At 64.9% G+C, this 18,276-nt stretch overlaps 1 protein-coding gene across 1 annotated transcript; it reads right to left on the minus strand.

Moving 5' to 3' along the window:
* Positions 1–4,821: 4,821 nt before the first annotated feature.
* B4GALNT4 (beta-1,4-N-acetyl-galactosaminyltransferase 4) lies at positions 4,822–17,378 on the minus strand. The gene is made up of 20 exons (XM_063095662.1): positions 17,228–17,378; positions 14,318–14,421; positions 13,806–13,901; positions 13,626–13,721; positions 13,458–13,548; positions 13,280–13,380; positions 13,009–13,076; positions 12,671–12,749; positions 11,201–11,267; positions 10,953–11,087; positions 10,769–10,878; positions 9,405–9,505; positions 9,237–9,331; positions 8,308–9,163; positions 6,379–6,656; positions 6,122–6,275; positions 5,965–6,037; positions 5,724–5,877; positions 5,218–5,344; positions 4,822–4,945 (listed from the first exon to the last, which is right to left on the minus strand). Exons 1-20 carry the CDS (start codon positions 17,376–17,378, stop codon positions 4,822–4,824), a joined length of 3,060 nt encoding a protein of 1,019 aa, XP_062951732.1.
* Positions 17,379–18,276: the final 898 nt, after the last annotated feature.

Raw genomic sequence — 18,276 nt, forward strand, 5'->3', positions numbered from 1 at the left:
CAGAGGGCGGAGTGGGAACGCCTGCACACGCAGCTCATCAGACCGGTTGCTTCCCTGGGAGACGTGTTTCGTGTGGAAAAATCCTGGGAGACAAGTTTGTGCGGCGCAGAGCGGGCCTGGAGGCATACGCCTGGCACGGGCCTGGAATCCGCCCTTCACTTGGGCCTACCTGGGCCCACCTGGGGCCCTGCAGAGGGCATCCTGGGGGCTATGGGAGGGCACTGGGTAGAGGGCCAGAGCCACACAGGGATGGAGGGAGCTCTGGTGGGGTGATGGTGGAGAGGAGGCACCTGGCAGGGGTGGTGCATGGGAGATACCACCTGGCGGCCTGTGGGGTCCCCAGGCGGGTTCTGCCGGCCTTCCCCCCTCTCCTTGGCAGACAGGGCTGTGGGTGCCTCAGCGCTGTGAACAGCCTCCCTGAGGACGCCCGGACCCTGCGCTGCACTGGGCCTGCTGCTGGGGCTCAGACCCCGGGAGAGCCTGGACTCTGAGACTTGCTTTCTCCGACTGCTGCAGGGCCAGTCCCCACTGCAGTTCACCTTAGGCTTGGAGCCGCAACCTTCCCCTGGGACCAGCCTCCCCCAGGGTCCCCTCTCACTGGAGCCAGTGTGTGGGGTGGGCTTTCTGGAGGAGGCAGGCCTGCAGAGACTGGAGGATTCACCCAGGGAGCTTAGAAAACAGACAGGAGGGTTCCATCTGTGTGCCGGGATCTGGGAATCTGCGTTCATGCCCTCAGGTGGCCTTGGTGCAGGACTAGATTGAGAATCTGGGACCCGAGTGCCTGGAAGGCTGAGTGATGCTCTCAGGTGGGTCCCAGGTGGCTGTTGCCTCTCAGAGGGGAGTTGTCGAAGAGTAGGGCGTGGGGTAGGGAGGACTCCCGTGTGCTGGATTTGGGGCGGCACTGAGAAGGTGCGCTGGGCACGGGTCGGGGTTGGAGCTGCCAGTTGTGTGTGCACGCGAGAGAAGTTGGGGGAGGGGGCGCAGAGGGCAAGCCTGTAGGGGTCAGGAGCCTGTGGGGTGGAGGGAGGTAGGGGTGGGCGTATGGTATTAAGGAACAGAAGGGGAGAGGATCGGGGACAAAGGGGCAAGGATGTTAACAGAAAAACAATATTCAAAATCAAAGTTCAGAGCTGTGCTGGCGCATGGAGAGGTTAAGTAGGTCGCTGGTGGTCACACAGGCTGTGGGGCCGGGGTGTCAGCGCAGCCCTCATGACAGACCGGGGTGGGGGTGCAGCTCGCTGGCTGGAGGCCCCAGAGGCGTGCGTCTGTCCGTGTGTTTCCTGTCTGCAAGTCCGCCTGGTGAGGTCTGGGCTCCAGCCAAGTCCAGCCCAGGTCCCGCCTCCTCTGGGAGCTACTGGGACTTGCCACCTGGGCGCCACCTCTGCGCCCTGCGCCCTGCAGGCAGTGTGGCCCCAACTCTTGATCTTGGGACTGTGGTGGGCTGCTCCGTGATCTCGGGCCTCCCATCCCCAGGCTTCCGCCCTTGACATGGGGGCAGCTGAGGGGCACACCCCGGTCAGCTCTGGGGCGGCACGCTTCCTAGGGGTGCACGCCATCCCTGGCCTGCGGTCAGTCAGTCCCTTTGTTACGCTTGTTGTCAGGTGTGCCCTGTGTTCTTCCTGTGCTCCAGGCAGTGCTCCAGGGGAGGTGTGTGTGACCTGGGCACATGTGGCTTCTTCCAGGAGCTCTCCTGGGGTCTAGTGGGGCACAGACCACAAACAGGGTGGCTGGTGGAGCAGAAGCCTCTAGCCACAGAGAATTAATGACCCCAAAGGGAACAGAGTAGCTGGAGCCAGTGGGTAAGTCCTGAGTTGGTGGGAAAGGGGGCTTTGGATGCTTTTCAGCCTCTGGAAAGAGAGTGGATTAAGGGGGCAAGGGAGGGAGCAGAGAGTCCCTGGCGAGGTGGTGGCTGGGCCCCCGGCAGCCGGGACTGGGTGGCGGTGGGGAGCGGGGAGAAACGCTGCCCGCCACTGGGGGAGGGCTGGCGACCCTGCCCATGCTAGGACGCCTGCACCCACGTCCTGGGAGGGACGGGACAGGTGCTAGGGCTTTGTTCACACCCAGTCCTCAGTCCTCATAGGAACTCTGGAAGGGTGGGGCTACGAGGACCTTTGTCTTACAGATGGGGAAACTGGGGCTCCACAAGGCTAAATGCATTTCCAGAAGTTACTGAGCAAGCCAGGGTATGTAGAGAAATTTCTGACCCTGAGAGCAGAACAGGAGGGGTCTGGAGACCAGGGCTGGCTGATGGGGTGTCAGGGGGGTGTCTCAGCAGAGCCCCCTGGGGTCCCCTAGCCAGGTCTGGGCCACTTTCTCCACTTGTGCTGGGAGGGATTTGTGCAGCTGGCCTTTTCTCAGGGGCTCAGCTTTCGGCTTCTGAAATGGATTCCCTGTTCCTGTGAGCGCTTTGCTACCCTCGGTGCCCCTTGGCTTTGCTGCCATGAGGTGTCAGCTGCCTTTGCGCTTGAGCCTCGGCAGGGCTGGGTGTGACTTTGGGTGGGCACTTATCCCCCCCACCAGGTCAGAGGGTGACGGCCATGCACACTGCCTGAAGTGGCAGGGGTCTTCACCTGGAAGCCCGGAGACCCCGTCTGCACACGCGCTGGCTAACTTCTAGGCATCGGTGTTTCGGTCTTTAGATTCTCGCCGGTATTTGGTTCAGAAAAGTTTTCTTCTGCTCTATCGCTTGTGTATTTTTCCTTCCGTCTTTTCCCTGGTCTGGGCTCTGTCCTTGTTGTCCTCCCTCGCGTCACTTGTGTCCTTCTTTTCCATTTAGTTTTCTGTGCTGCTTCTCAAGCTTGTCTTCTGTGTTCCTGACTGGGTTTCCAACAACAGTTGTTCTTAGTTTTCGAAATTGCTAAAGTGGCTTTTCTTTCTGTAACGATTTTAATTTTTCTCTTCCATTTCTTGTCAAGTGTTGTCAGATAATTTTTACGTCCTCTGTTTTATCATCGATTTTCAAGGATTTCTACAGATGTCACCTGCGCCCCCTGCCTGCCCCACCCGTGTCCCCAGCAGCTGCACAACCTTGCTGGAACACGGCCTTCTCAAATTTGCCACTCTCTTCCCTGGCCTTGTTTTTCTCTACAGAACTTGCCACCAGCTGGCACCGGACATTGGACATTTTACTTACCGTGTCTGTGTGCCCCTTCCCTCATGGGATGTGGTTCCGGGAGGGCGCGGCTTCTGTCACTGCTGTTTCCTCTGGCCGTGCACAGCGGGCGCGCCACAAGCAGTTGTTAAGACAGAGTAATAAATTATGGAGTCAGTATGGTCTGGATTACATGGAATTTTCCTGACATTTCCTTCTGTGTCCTGAGGCAATTCCCACGTGCGTGGGCACCTGCCTCGTTTACGTTTCCTTTTTCCTTTCCCCACTCTCTTTTGCAGGTAGTATGTATTCTTAAGTCCAATGCTGGTTCCTTTTCTGTTACGAAGCCTCCACGAGTGGGAACAATTCCACCCGAACTGGGTACTTAGGGAGGTGTGGGCAGTACAAGCCGGGCATCTGGTGGCTTGCAGGTGGGCTGGGACCCCTGCCCTGTGGGCACTTTTCCCCTAGGGATCGGCAGGACTCGTGAAGCCCACAGGTCACAGTTGGTGTCTACCAACACCTGCTGTCTGCTCTGGTGAGCAGCCACAGAACCGGTGCTCCTTGCCCGTCCCTTCCAGCATCGAGAGGAAGAGAGGGAGAGGCAAGCTCTTGGCTTTGAAGGTGAGGGGCCAGAAGCCCAGGAATCCGGGGGACCTCTAGAAGCTGGGGAAGGCGAGGAAACAGAGTCACACCTCAAGTCTCCAGGAGGAATGCAGCCCTGTGGACACCTTCATTTTAGGATGTCTGATTTCCATAACTGTGAGATATTAAACTTGGGGTGATGTAAGCCACCTTGTTTGTGGTAACTTGTCACAGCAGCCATAAGGGACTCATACAAGCTCCGGCTCCAGGCAGTGCTGGCCTTCCTCCCATGGCCTAGACTCAGGCTAAGACTGCAGCAGAGACCCAGGGGTAGGGAGGAGACACAGGAAGGCAGCACTGTCCGGCCTGGGTCAGCACTCCCCCAGTCCCCTCCTGACCCTGATCTTTTAGTTACATGAGCAGAAATCAAACAGGCAGCTCCCCACCCTGGCCCTTAGAGTTGAAACCAATTCGAGTTGTGTTTTCTGTCCCTGGCAACACAGTATCCTGATTACTCCCCTCCCTGACACAGGACGCTCCCCACCGAGGTGCAGAGACTAACACCCAAGCTCTGTTTTCAGAACAGAGGGACTGAGCAGACCACCACCTGTTCTCTGCTCCCAGCCTGGGAGAGCCCCTCGCCACGTCTGTATTAGTGGCCACAGACTCCACGGGCACAGGGTGGTGAGGAAGAAATCCCAAACCCCCTGCCCAGCAAGGACCAACGCAGAAGGGGGCAAGTGGTCTTGGGGTGGAGGAGGGTGGGGCCAGCAAGGGACACCGACTGGCGGGCAGTCAGGGCCAGCCGTGGGCCCGGGGCTCTCTGCCCTCCCAAGAGAACAAGGCACAGAGGATGAGTCAGAACTAAAAAAAATATTTCATTTCATTCTGAATAAAAAACGGAACAGACAGAACTCTCGGAAATCCTGAAAACAATGTCATCGCTACGGCAAAATTTCACAGAAATCATCGCACAGTATGTGGGACCGAGGGTGGCCCCGAACAGAGTGAAGGCTGCCTCTCTGGGACCTCGGTGGGAGAGAGGGGGCAGGCACGGGCGGTGGGTGGCAGTGGCCCCTCTGGCCAGCACCACTGAGTCCCCAGGTACCAGAGGACTCCAGCAGGAGCTGCGGGGCTGCCCGTCTTCAAGACGCCTCCTTGCGGGAGCCCTTCCGGCTGCGAGTGCCCCACATGCCCCGCTTGGAGTGGTAGTGGTGATAGAAGTTCCGCACCCGGAGCCGCTCCACCTCCAGCCCCGCCTGCAGGACCCTGGGAAGTGGACGGGGTCTCAGGGCCACCACAGGGCCTATAGCATCTGGGGCAGAATTAGGTCAGGGCCATCCCTGTGTCTGCAGGACCTGGGGCTGGGGAGGAGTTGTGGGGAGTGGGTGGGTGGGAAGCGTCTCTCTGGGCCCACAGGCCCCTGGGAAGATGGGGGAGAGTGGCAGAGTCCCCTCTGCATGGGAGGGCTCCGGGGGTCTCTCCACTCAGAGGAGGAGGATGGGGGCCTGCTCGGTCCCCGCGGGGGTGGAGGCAGTCACCTGTCCAGGAGCTCCCAGTCTTCGCCGCCCCACTGGTCTCGGAACTCCTCAGTGTTCATGCCTCCAACACGGTCAAAGTCCGACTTGTAGATCCCAAAGAGGCCGAAGCCGTTCACCTCCCAGTAGCCTGGGCAGGAGGTGCGGGAGGGGAGGGCATCGCCCTTTAGGCGCCAGGTCCTGCGCGGCCTCCTCCCCAAGGGCCTCCGTGGGACCTCAGCAGGAGGTGTGGCGCAGGGTCCCGTCGCTATGGGGGCTCTTGGGGGTGTTGGGCCATAACCCAGGAGCCTGGTTCACGACCGCGGGATACTGGGGAGGTTCCTAGGGACCCAGTATGACCCTGCGTGTTCGGGGGGGGGGGACTGTCCTGGACACCACAGGGGGCACTGATGGGGTCCCATGCCGATCTTGGGTGTCGGGACACGCCCTGGGGTTTGCGGACTTTACTCTGGTGGTTGGTGGGACCCCGGCGCTGCTGGACGGGCAGGAGGGGGCAGTCAGGGCAGTACCATGGGGGTCCCCCGGCGAGCTCCCGCAGCCCAGGCGCATGACCACGGGCGCGAAGGCCAGCTTGCCCTCCACGCAGTGCTTGCGGACGCTGTCCAGGATGCTGGGCGGGAAGTGGATGTGCAGGTCGCAGAGGAAAACGATGCTGCTGGCGTCCTGGGGGTCGCAGGCGTCTGAGCCCCGGGCTCTGCCCCCGAAGGCCCCCCACGCCACCGCCCCCACAGCCCGATAGGGTCCACGGACCTCCACCGCGTCCACGCCAGCCTGCAGCCCAGCAGAGCGCTCGAAGTTGCCGGTTCGCCTCAGGTACTGGTACCTGGCGAGGGAGCGCGCGGGGAAGTCAACCCACTTCCCTCCCCGGGGCCGCAGAGGCGCCGGGTCCTCCCGGGGGCGCCATTACCGGGGCAGCCGCGCTGTGCGCAGGGCCTGCTCCACGTCCATGTCCTCGCTCTCGAAATCCACCAGCACGACGTTGAAGCGCGCGTCCCCGGTGCGCGCGTGCAGCGCGGCCATGTCGGCCAGGAACTGCGCCACCCAGCGCGCCTGGTTCTTCACTGCGGGGACGGCCGCGCTGAGCCGGCTCCCCTGCGCGGCGTGGGGTCTCCGTCCCGCCCACGAGGCCTTCCGGGCCCCGCCCCGCCCGGGCCAGCCGCGCACCTGGCACGACGAAGTGCACCATCACGTCCTGCCGCCAGGCCAGGCGCAGCGGCCGGCAGAGCTGGGGGCGGCCGTCGGGGCGCGCGGAGGCGGCGGCCCGGGGGCTCTCTCCGTCCGCGTCCCCGGCGCGGGCGCCCGGCAGCCGCAGGAAGACGTACTCGGACAGGCGCAGGCGGCCGCCCCCGCGCGCCTGCAGCTCCAGCTCCAGCAGGAAGCGGCTCCCGCGCGCCGAGTCGCGGCGCTTCTCCACGTTCACGATGCGCAGCAGCGCGAAGCGCCTGCGAGGCGGGCGGTGAGCCCCGGGGGCCTCGAGCCCGCTCTCCCCCAGCCGCCCCCGCCACCCGGGGCCCGCCTTCCCCGGTCAGGCTCAGAAGCACGCAGGAGGTCCCCACCGGCCCCCGCACGAGGGGCCCGTCTCAACGTGGCCTCCTGGGACCTCCCCAGCACCAGGCGGCAGGTCCCTGCTCGTGTTTTCCTTTGCTCGGGGCGCCCCCTGTCGGCCTGCTCCGGTCCTCCCCGGCCTCCCTCTGCACGGCCCGGGGTCCCCTCCTCTGGGAAGGCCTTTTGCGTCCCACAGCACCTCCATCCCCCTTACCCCTGAGTGGAGGGAGCTGCGGGGCCTGCCGTGACCCCCACTTCTGCCTGGCTGAGCACCTCACCCCCTACTCCACCCTCACCTTGAGAAAACAGGACCCTGCCCGAGACGAAGGTCTCTTCATCCTGCCTCATACCCTCTCCGCTGGCAGCCAGTGCCCCTGCCCCTCACTCGGGGAGCCCACCTGTGCGACCTCTGAGGGGTGCACACTCCTCCTGCCAACTCCTGCTCACTCCCACCAAGCCTGTCCCAAGTGTCAGGGTCTTCTGTCCCAAACACTGTTCTTCTGTCTACGCTCCTGCTCCTCGGGGCTACCACATCTCTGAACCCAGGTGAGCAAAAGTGGGGCCACAGCCATTACCACCCTGGCCAGACAGGCCCCTCACACCCATGGGATGATGAGTCCCTCTCAGGAAGCTCAGAGCCAGAAACACACTTGCCCTCTGGGCCACTAGAATGCGACCCCCACCCCCTGGGGAGGGGTCCAGGCCGCCCCACCACTGCCCTGGACCACGCCTGTCCATCACGGTCCCCATGCTCTTCTGCAGTCCACTCCTTCAGAGGCAGCAACACGCCTGCCTGCAACCCAGAGGGGTCAAGCCCCCGGCCTGCTCAAAACCTTCCACCACGCACAAGAAAAATATGTCCTGAGTGTGACTCTGTCTCTGTCCTCTGCCCGCCAGCCACCCTGGCCTGCCCCCCAAAGAGATCTTCGTCCCGGTGCCTTTGCCGGTCTAGGGCAGGGTCCTATTTTCCCAAGATGAGGAGAAGCCTCTGTTTGAGGGCAGAGTGGGGGGAAAGTGCTCATCTGGGCCACAACTCTGCAGGTGCTGCCCCTCCTTCAAGGCTGGCACACACAGCCGGTTCTGGGAAAGCCACAATGCCCCCTGAGGCCAAATTACCCGCCCTCCCCCCACACCTGCATGGGGTGGAGATAGGACCGGATTCCTAGGGGAGACCACAGGGGCCAAGGAGCAGCAGCCCGGGGCCCTCCCCTGGAGCCCGGCCAGACCCCTCCGCACTGTGCTGGGGGAGGAGGAGGGGTCCAGGGATCCCGAGCTTCAGCCTAGGACGTCTCTGGCCCCCAGAGGGGGCTGTCTGTCTGCCCAGCAACTGGTTGGGACTGGGTGCTGACCTCTGCAGCTTAGATCTATCCTTTGGTCCAGGTCCAAGGTGACAGATGTGGGGTTTGGAGCTGCAGGGACCCCTAACCCTGGACTGGACAAGGGCCCCGGGCGGCGTGTGCGCCCACCACAGACCAGCGCACCGCAGAGCCCTGGGCACGCCCGAGGGTCTCACGCAGACCAGGACCCCGCCCCGCCGGGCCCCCATACCCGCCATGCCGCGCGTTTAGCCGCTCCATGTACTGAGCCACCACGTCCACGGCCTCGGCCTCGGGCAGCTGCAGGTTGCCCGACACGTTGCAGCGCAGGTCGTTCCAGTCGGAGCGCAGCAGCTCGAAGTCCACGGCGCCCACGCTGAAGGTGCGCTGCCAGTCGATGGCGTCCTCGCGCCAGCGGCCGAGCGCCGGGCCCGCCGCCTCCTCGCTGCCCTCTGACGCCGCCTCGTCGCCGGGGGCCCCGTCGTCCTCCCCGTCGTCCCCGGGCAGCTGCGGCCTGGACACCTGGGACAGGCTCAGGAAGGAGGTCCCGGGCCGAGCCTCGGCTGAGGAGTTGGGGTCCGCAGTGGGCGCGGGGGCTCCCGGCGGGCGAGCCTGGCCGTCCCGGGCTCCCTCGGTGGCCTGGGCCCGGGCTGGGGGCCGCGGCGCCGCCGTCCTGCGGCGGTGGGGCCGGGGCGGGCGTGGGGGCGCCCGCAGCTGCACTCGGGGCAGCGGCCTGGGGCGCAGGAAGACTCCGGGGAACGGGGGCCGGGGCGGGCCGTGCGGGCCGAGCGGCTCCGGGGCCCGGGGGGACGCCCGCTGTCGCCGGCGGGGCCGCACCCTTGTCACGTACACCTTCGGCGGCGGCTGCTCGGCCGCGCGGGGGCGCGGGGCTCGGCCCAAGAAGAGCGGCAGGGGGCGGGCGGCCTGCGCGGCCCAGCTCAGCGCCCGGGAGCGTCTGCGGCTCCGCTCCCCGCGGGGGCCGGGGGACGTCGGCGGGGCGGGGGACCGGCGGCCGCTGTGTGGCGGGGACGCCTCGCTGGGCCCCAGGCTGTCCGGCGGCTCCGCGTCGTCCTCGTCGTCCAGGAGGTCTGCAGAGAGCGCGGGTTAGGCCTGCCGAGCCGGGTGCGCGCGGGCTGGGGCCGCGGGGCCACTCACCGTCGCCGTCAGGGCTGAGGAAGAGGAAAGCTCGGCGCTGCCCCGCGTCGTCCTCCTCCCCGTCCTCCGTGTCCATCTTCATGTATCTGTAAAATCCAAACCTGGCGCGGGGGCGGGGCCTCAGACACCCGCCCTGCAGAGGGCCCACCTGTCCCCGCCGGACCCCCTGCTCACCTTTCCAGGTACAGCGGCGACTCGCGGTAGAAGCACTTGTTGTCAGTCTCCATGTGAGTGAGGCGGGTGTGGTCATTGGGATAAACGAAGGACAGGTACACCTGCACAGGGCGGAGGGTCAGGCTGGGACAGGTACCTCTGCACAGCGCGGAGGGTCAGGCTGGGACCGAGGGAGGGTCAGGGTGGGACAGGTACCCCTGCTCAGGGTGGAGGGTCAGGCTGGGACAGGTACCCCTGCTCAGGGTGGAGGGTCAGGCTGGGACAGGTACCTCTGTACAGGGTGGAGGGTCAGGCTGGGACCCAGGGAGGGTCAGGGTGGAGGGTCAGGCTGGGACAGGTACCCCTGCTCAGGGTGGAGGGTCAGGCTGGGACAGGTACCTCTGCTCAGGGTGGAGGGTCAGGCTGGGGCAGGTACCCCTGCTCAGGGTGGAGGGTCAGGCTGGGACAGGTACCCCTGCTCAGGGTGGAGGGTCAGGCTGGGACAGGTACCTCTGTACAGGGTGGAGGGTCAGGCTGGGACAGGTACCCCTGCTCAGGGTGGAGGGTCAGGCTGGGACAGGTACCTCTGCACAGGGCGGAGGGTCAGGCTGGGACCCAGGGAGGGTCAGGGTGGAGGGTCAGGCTGGGACAGGTACCCCTGCTCAGGGTGGAGGGTCAGGCTGGGACAGGTACCCCTGCTCAGGGTGGAGGGTCAGGCTGGGACAGGTACCTCTGCACAGGGCGGAGGGTCAGGCTGGGACCCAGGGAGGGTCAGGGTGGGACAGGTACCCCTGCTCAGGGTGGAGGGTCAGGCTGGGACAGGTACCCCTGCTCAGGGTGGAGGGTCAGGCTGGGACAGGTACCTCTGTACAGGGTGGAGGGTCAGGCTGGGACCCAGGGAGGGTCAGGGTGGAGGGTCAGGCTGGGACAGGTACCCCTGCTCAGGGTGGAGGGTCAGGCTGGGACAGGTACCTCTGCTCAGGGTGGAGGGTCAGGCTGGGGCAGGTACCCCTGCTCAGGGTGGAGGGTCAGGCTGGGACAGGTACCCCTGCTCAGGGTGGAGGGTCAGGCTGGGACAGGTACCTCTGTACAGGGTGGAGGGTCAGGCTGGGACAGGTACCCCTGCTCAGGGTGGAGGGTCAGGCTGGGACAGGTACCTCTGCACAGGGCGGAGGGTCAGGCTGGGACCCAGGGAGGGTCAGGGTGGAGGGTCAGGCTGGGACAGGTACCCCTGCTCAGGGTGGAGGGTCAGGCTGGGACAGGTACCTCTGCTCAGGGTGGGGGGTCGGGTGGGGTCAGAGACTTTCCAAGGGGATGGAAGAGGCTCAGGGGAGTCTTCAAGGAGAGGCCCAGGTCTTGGGTAGATTGTGGCTAGCAGCACTTACAAATTGCAGGCCCTGGTATCTGGCGATGGGAAAGTCCTTGACGACGTAGGTGGGGGCATAGGCACAGGGTTCCAGCACATTCTCCAGGCTTGAAGGCTCCATCCGAGGAGCTACAGGAGGGGCAGTCATAGTGTGTCCAGGGCCCAGGACCCCCGCCCTTGCCCCCTCGTGGGCCTCCTCTCACTGAGGAAGAAGGTGTCCCTGGGGTCCGGCTGCAGCATGTCTGCAGTGGGCTCCTGCAGCAGCAGACTCCCCCCCACATGGCTGGCTGGAGACTGGGGGACGTGGGCTACGTGGTCCATCTTCAAGGCCGACTCATCTGGGGCACAGGGATTCATTAGGTTCCCCGGGGTTCCGGGAACCCCTCTCAACCCTCCCCACCCACACTCAGAGACCATCCCAGGGACCACCCACCAGGTGCCAGCTGCTCACCTGTGTACAGGGAGATGTGAGCAGAGCCGATGACCTCAAACTTCAGGCCGGGTAGGAAAGCTCGCCACTGGAGGGCAGAGAGCGTGGGGATTGTGGACGGGTATGTGGCTGGGCCCAGGGAGGAAGGAGTCTTCCCAGCTCAGGGTGGGGGACTAGTGGGAGCAATCCCTTAAAACATGCAGGAACTCGGAGGGTGGATGGGACAGGGGTCCTGGGGTCCCAAGAAGGGACAGCAGGGAAGCTGGGCAGGGAGGCCTAGAAGGCTGAGGGGTCCTAGGGGCAGGTTGGGACCCCCACACTCCCTTCTTGGCCTCCCTCACTTCCTGAGATCTTCCTTGCCAGCTGGTTATGGCTTCCAACCCCACTTGCTCCCCAGTTCTGCCCTCCTGAGGTCACTGCTGGGTTTCCAAGGCCAGACCCAGCAGCCTCCCCCACTAGACCTCCCCGTCCATCCCCCATCCCTGTGGCTGCTCCCCCAGTTCTGCCCTCCTGAGGTCACTGCTGGGTTTCCAAGGCCAGACCCAGCAGCCTCCCCCACTAGACCTCCCCGTCCATCCCCCATCCCTGTGGCTGCTCCTTCTCAAGTGCCCCTTGCAGATGCCGTTTGCAGGTGCCGTCCCTCTCCCAGCCCTCTCAAGTTGGGGTTCCTGGGGGCTGTCTCAGGCCCTCTGTTCCCAGCTCATCCTGGGCCCTCCCAGCTATTCTTTCAGCTTCCACAGGGTCACCCCAACCTAGGACCCTCTGCCAAGCTGAGCTTGGGTGACACTCGCTACACACACACCAAACACAGCATCCCACGGAGCAGGGGCTGAGAGCCCCCTACCCAACCCTGGTCGTTGTCCCCAGTGGCCCCCCCAACACCTGCCTGGCTCCAGGGACTCTTTGTCTTGCCTATAAACCTCCCCTCCCCACTCCAACTTCCATCCCTGCAGCCATCTCCCTCGTTCAGGGACCAAAGGCCACGTGTAAAAGTCCTTCCTCCAGCTCCGCATCAGTCTCTCTCCACACAGCAGCCAGAGGGTTTTCCTGGAAAGCAAGCCTGATTGGCTTATTCTCAGGACAAAGTCCTAGCTGTCCAGAGTGGCACTCAGGCCCCACCTGATCTGGCCACCAGACCCCTCAGAATCCCAGAAGATGCCAGGCCCATTCCTTGACTGTTCTCATGGTCTGGAATTCAAACGCTGCACTCCCCACCCCAAACTCGCTCCCTCCACATCTCTCTGGTGAATGTCTCTCTTCTCAAGACTCTACTCAAGGGCCACTCCTCAGGGAAGCCTGTCTGAGCCCCCAGCAGGCAGAACAGACCCTCCCTCCTGACCTCAGGACCACGTCCCTGAGCATCTGCTTTGTCAGGGGAAACTCCTTGGGGGTGGGACCACACTGCACCTGTCCGGCAGGGGCGGTAGTGGGTGGAGGGGGGAGGGGAGGTGGAGTCTCCGGAAGCTCCTAGGGAGGGTGGGCTGCACTCACGCCCACTTCTACATGGTCCGAGCCTCGATCATCTTGCTTGTGCAGCAGTTCAAAGTAGTACTTCCGGGAGGCCATGAGCCTGGGGATGCAAGGAGACTGGGTTGTTGCCCCTGCCACGTCCAGGAACCCTAAACAGACGCAGAGCCCAGGGAAGGGGGCAGGCGGCTCCCATGCCCCTCAGGCCTGGTCCATCAGGAGGACAGCAGCTTGGCGGGATGGTACTTGTGCAGTGTGTGCAAATGTGCATGGGGGGAACCATCACCCAGCCTCCCTCTCACACACACATGCATATGTGCAAACAGAGGAATCCGTGCACACACACCCCCCATGTCACTCACCGCCTGGGCTTGGACACCTGGGAGCTGAACTTGGTGAATTCTCCAGGCGCTGTCCATTCAGAGCCAGTCTGGAGGGTGACACAGCAGGGTTATGGGGGTGCACCCTCTACTTGGGGGTACCAGCCCCATTCAATCCCCATTCCCGAGAGGCTGGACGGGACAGGTGACTGAGACTGCAGGACACCCGGTGAAAACAGGCGGGAGGGCCGGGCGGTGTGGATGGAGGGGCTGGGGTGGGAGGGCAGAGCCTGGGTCAGGGGCAGGGAAGTACCTTGCCCACAAAGGCCACAAGCTGGGCGGCCGCTGGACTCTCATCCAGGCTGAGCCAGAGCTCAGAGTTGTCGTCTGAAGCCACAGAGAACTGGACATCTCCTAGGCCACAGGACAGGGGGCTCAGGGAGTGGGGCCCTTCATGACACCCCTCCACCAGCGTATCCCCACCCCCGCACCATCTCTCGCTGGGTGGATGAAGCCAAAAATCCGGAGTCCGTAGTTCTTCCACTTGGGGGACACGGCCAGCTTCTTCACAGTGGTGCGAGTCTGTGGGGGCAGAGACCGCTGATGCCAAAGCCCACTGCGTACCCCCGCCCAGCCCGTCCCCTTGCCCTGGCACTCACATGAGGGAACAGCGGGAAGTGCAGGTTCTTCCTCAGGTGGCCCACGGCGCCCCCACACCAGTCTTCAAACACGTGCAGGTTCACCTGTCCCTTGTACTGGGGGTCGGAGGGGGCCTTACCTTCTGCGCAGCCCTGCCCCGCACCCGCCTCCCTGCCCATCACAGGCAGAGCAGAGCTCACCTCCTCCCGCCACGGGGGCGTCTGATGGGTGAGGTTCAGCGGCGGTGGCCTCCCAGCCCCCCCAGGAAACAGCATGTTTGGGTCCCGACCTTCGGGCTGCAGGAGAGAAGGTGCAGGAAGGGGTCACACAACCACACACACACCACATCCAGACCCAACCTCACAAAGACCTTTCTGCAGAGATGCTTTCAGCATCTAGCCCTGTCACACCAGCCCCAACCCCACTGCACCCCGAGCGCACACACTCGCGCACCTCACCACACCTGCCCAGGCAGACACTCCGCCACCCCTCACGCTGACACACACGCACCACCTACGTCCACTCAGACCCGGCACTCCAGGCGGGGATACGTGTCCATGTGCGTGCCATGCCTGACGCTGGAGCACACAAGGACAGGCCATGCCCACATCCGCCCACGGACAGGTTCCGGAAGCCACCGGTGCACACTGGCTGCAGGGTGCAGGGTCTCGTGTGGCCCCGCACAAACATGTCACTCCCCCGGCCTGCTCACCGCCTGTTCCTCCTCACGACTCTCGCTGGAGTCTTCCACCCTCTGCGTGGACGGCGCAGCACGGATGCCCTGGCTGTCTGTCGCACCGGTCAGCTTCTCGCTGTCTGCAGGCAGCATATGAGGTGTGTCTGGGGCCCAGGATCTTTCCAAGGCCACAGCCTCTGCTGCTGGGGTCACTTGGGGATCAGGGACCCCCATACTACATGGAGGAGCTAGGCAGGAAGTCTGTGGTGCCTCCTGCCGAAGCCTCTCTTTCCTGTATCTGCCCCTTGTGCAACCAGATGCCCCACATCTGGGCAATGGCTCTGCCCCAGCCCATTTCCTGCATCCCACCTGTGGTGGGCAGGCCCAGCCGAGCCCTCTACCGGGCTGTCCCCAACCCCTGAGCTGGTGTGAGGGGGCAGAGCTGTGTGCACATGCCGGTGTGTATCTGCACTCACATGCACACCCAGCCGGCCATCCCCACCAAGTGGCTCTGCCTTGGGAAGACCCCAGGACTGCCCTGTGCCCTCAGCACTTTCTTGTGTCCAGGAGTGTCCTGTCTGCCTCCTTACCTACCAGACCTGAGAACTAAGGGTTAGTACCTGAGAACTAAGGGTTAGTGCTGGGGCTGGTGGTCAGGGATGTGGGCACTGTCGTCCTGAGGCTAAGCCAGCTCTGGCCCCACATCTGTACCCTCTGCTGCCTTTGAAGCCAGGGCTGAGGCAGAGAAAGGACAGGCTCATGCTCTGTCTGCCGGAGGACCTGGGGCCAAGGTGGCTCTGGACGGAGACTGTCCCCCTGGGGAAACCTTTCTCTGGTCTGCCTGTGGATATGTCCACTGCCTGTCCCCCAAACCTGGGGCAGATCACCACCTGCACCCCAACTCTCTCCACTTCCCTGAACTGTGGACCTGAACATCCCACTGTGTCCCCAAGGAATTCTGTGCCAGGGGATCTGAGCACCAAGGGGAGGCTTCACTTTATCCCAACTCTGTCCCTCCTGGTGCTCCCACCCAGGGACACCCACTCCAGGAGCACCCTCTGCTCAGGGCCCTGCCTGGGCTCTGACATCCATGCCCATCCCTCAGTCCAAATCTCAGGAGCTAGAATCCTGTACAGGCAGGGCCGAGACAAAACTGGCCTGCGCTCCTTCTCCGGGGAGAGAACCTGCCTGCCCCCCTGCACCTCCCTCCAGGGCTTTCCCCCAGTCACTCCCCTCTGTCCAGCTGGGGGGTGAGCCCCTCACACGCTCCAAATCCCCACAGCCTGGCCCAGAGGCTACAGCCTCCCAAGCTACGTCCAGGCATGTGGGGCTGTTGGGATCCTTCTGCACAGTGTGCCTGGGCAAGCGTCCTGGCCCCACCCTCCTTCAGGAGGCTGCTGGACAGCAATGTTGCCTCTCCAGGTGGAAGGGAAGACCGCACCCACCACACAGTCAGCTTCTCACAAGACAGGATGGGGGGCTTCAACCCAGAGCCCAGACCCACATGCAGCTGAGGCTGCCGCTGATCCTCCAGGACCCAGAACAGTTCCCACCCAACCAGGAGGAGCCAGGGCAGGTTGACCAGTCCCCCAGCTTCCCGGCTGGTCCAACTGAGAGCAGAGAGCTTCTCAGAAGTGGGATTCCTGTGCCTCCACCCCTGCCTGGGTGGGCTCAGACTCCTCAGCTGCTCAGGCAGTCAGATCGGGGAGAAGTGTGGCTGATGGGAGAACCGCAGAGGCGGCCAGGAGGGCACTGGTTTTGTTCTGTGTCAGTGGGTCAGCTCTGGGTCCTGCTCTACCTGCTGATAGCTAGGGTGGGGGTGGGGCTCCTTTTCGGGACTGAGCAGTGCTGGACGGCACTTGAACATGTGCAGCTGTGGGGTGCATGGGTTGGGACAAGCCCCAGACCCTGTGCCTGGGGTCTGGTGAAGAATCTGTGGAGCTGAGAGTCCAGGCACACGAAGAGGAGACAGAGGGGCTTTGGCAGGTGGGAGGCAGGAGTGGGACAAACAGGGCTGTTTGAATCGCTCAGGTGGAGCAGCCCAGGATGTCACGAGTCAATGTCATTGTTCTGAGCCTGCAGGAGGCGAGACGCCCCACCCCTGCACCCCACATCCTCAGGACACCAGCTTCCTTGAGAAGGGCCAGGGGCAGCCTGGCTGCTGCCTGCCCTGCCCTTGGTGGGGCTTCTGTTCCTGCCTGGGGTGTTTCCCTCCCTGTACTCCGCCGTCCCGCCAGGTTCTGGGGGCCCCTCCGCCTATTCCCACGAGGCTTCCATCAGTGCTTCCTAGGACTGGGACGCTCTTCCCTCAAAGCTGTGTGTCAAAGGTCACCATCTCCAAGGGGCCCTGCCTCAGCCGCCCTCCAGGACCTGATGTGCTTTGTCTGTGGTTTCTCATCCGTCCCCTCTGGAGCTGAGCGAGGAGCCTGGCAGAGTTGACTCCCGGCAGTTCGGGGCTCCCCATGTCGGGGCCCCGTGGCCAAGCCTCGGCCCGCAGCACACTGGCCTCTCAGTCCCCGGTCACAGGCTCATCTAGGGCACCCCCTCCAGGAAGCGTTCCGGCTGCGCCGGGCACCGCCCCCACCCGGCTCCGGCCTCGGGGGGCTGGATCCCTGGGCGTCCCTCCGCCACCCCAGCAGTGGGGAAACTGAGGCCCTGCTAAGTAGGCGAGTGGTGGCGGTGGGGCCCGACAAGGCCTCTAGGAAACCTTAGCGGGGGCCGGGGGCGGGGATGTCGCCAAGAGCCCCCGGTTAACCCCATCGCTGCCAGATCCAGGCCAGATCCTGGAGTCGGCTCAGGTCGGGGACGCTTCGAGAGGGTCGCGCACGTCACTGCCGACGTCAGCGGCGTGCGGGCCCCGCCGAGCTGCGCCCCCTCCTCCCACAGCGCAGAGCTGGTCCCGCCCGCGCCGCGACCCGCGCAGTGGGAGGCCCGGCCCCCGCGTACCTCGGCCGGAGCCCATCCGCGGGCGCAGCGCGCGGCCCGGGCGCAGCAGGCTCAGGCGCACGTAGGTGAGCCACGCGGCGCAGGTGAGCAGCAGCAGCAGCAGCAGCAGCTTCATCTGCTTGCGGACCTTCTTCACCGGGAACCGCGGCATCGCGGCCGCCGCGCCCCGCCCGGGCCGCGCTCAGCGGCGCCGGCCCCGGCCCGCCCCGCGCCGCATGCCCGGCCCGCCCGGCCGCGCTCAGCGCCCGCGGCCCCGCATGGCCCTTTGTCCGCCGCCCGCGGCCCCGGGGAGCGGCCGCCACCCCCAGGCCGCCCTCAGCCGCCGGCCCCGGGCTGGGCGGCGGGGGCGGCTCCTCGCGCGGCCCCGCCCGGCCCCGCCCGCCGCTCCGGCCGCAAGCTCCGCGGGGCCGCGGCGGCCCGAGCGGCATCCACGCTGCGGCGCCCCCACCGCGAAGCGCGACCCGGCCGCCGCCGCCCGAGCCAATCGCGCCCGGACAGCCCGCGGGAGCCAATCCGCGGCGCGCGGGGGCGGGGCGGCGCGCTGGGGTGTGCCCGCCGCCGCGACACGCGACGCGCGCATCCACCTGGGCCGCGGGGACGGCCGGGGGCGGGGGGCGGGGCCGCGGGGCCGCGGGTGGGACCGAGGCACGAGGGAGGGGCGGCCTGATGCCGGGGTCCGAGGAAGCCTCCTGAACACAGTGCAGCCCGGGGATTGGGCTCAGACGAAACGGTGCGAAGAGGAGGAGAGCGTTAGAGCCCAGGGACGCGTGGGGCGCGGATGACAGGGGCGGAGGCCAGGCTGGGAAGGGGGCAAGTGGCTGCCAGCAGGTTGGGGCAGCAGAGGGGCGAGGTCAGAGGCTGTTGCAGGCCACAGGAGGGTGGGCCAAGCTGGTGGCCTCCATGGGAGGGCCGCGTGCGCACGCAGGACGCCACAGCGGCAGGAGGCGACGGTCCGCCCTGATCCCACGCCGGCGTGGGGTCTGTCATGTGTTCGGTTCATCCTGCCCCCAGCAGGGCACACGGGGAAGGCTGCTCCTGCTGCGTCCGTC

Source organism: Cynocephalus volans, chromosome 4 (genome assembly GCF_027409185.1).
Source record: "Cynocephalus volans isolate mCynVol1 chromosome 4, mCynVol1.pri, whole genome shotgun sequence".
NCBI classification, from domain to species: domain Eukaryota; kingdom Metazoa; phylum Chordata; class Mammalia; order Dermoptera; family Cynocephalidae; genus Cynocephalus; species Cynocephalus volans.

What these genes read in the sequence shown, in the direction of transcription:
- B4GALNT4 (XM_063095662.1), bottom strand. Translation starts at nt 17,378, where the DNA reads ATGCCGCGGTTCCCGGTGAAGAAGGTCCGCAAGCAGATGAAGCTGCTG. An exon ending in CAGGGACACCTTCTTCCTCA is followed by an intron (nt 10,879 to 10,952) that starts GTGAGAGGAGGC and finishes CCCCTCCTGTAG; the next exon opens with CTCCTCGGATGGAGCCTTCA. An exon ending in CTCGCCGGGGGACCCCCATG is followed by an intron (nt 5,345 to 5,723) that starts GTACTGCCCTGA and finishes CCTCCTGCCCAG; the next exon opens with GCTACTGGGAGGTGAACGGC.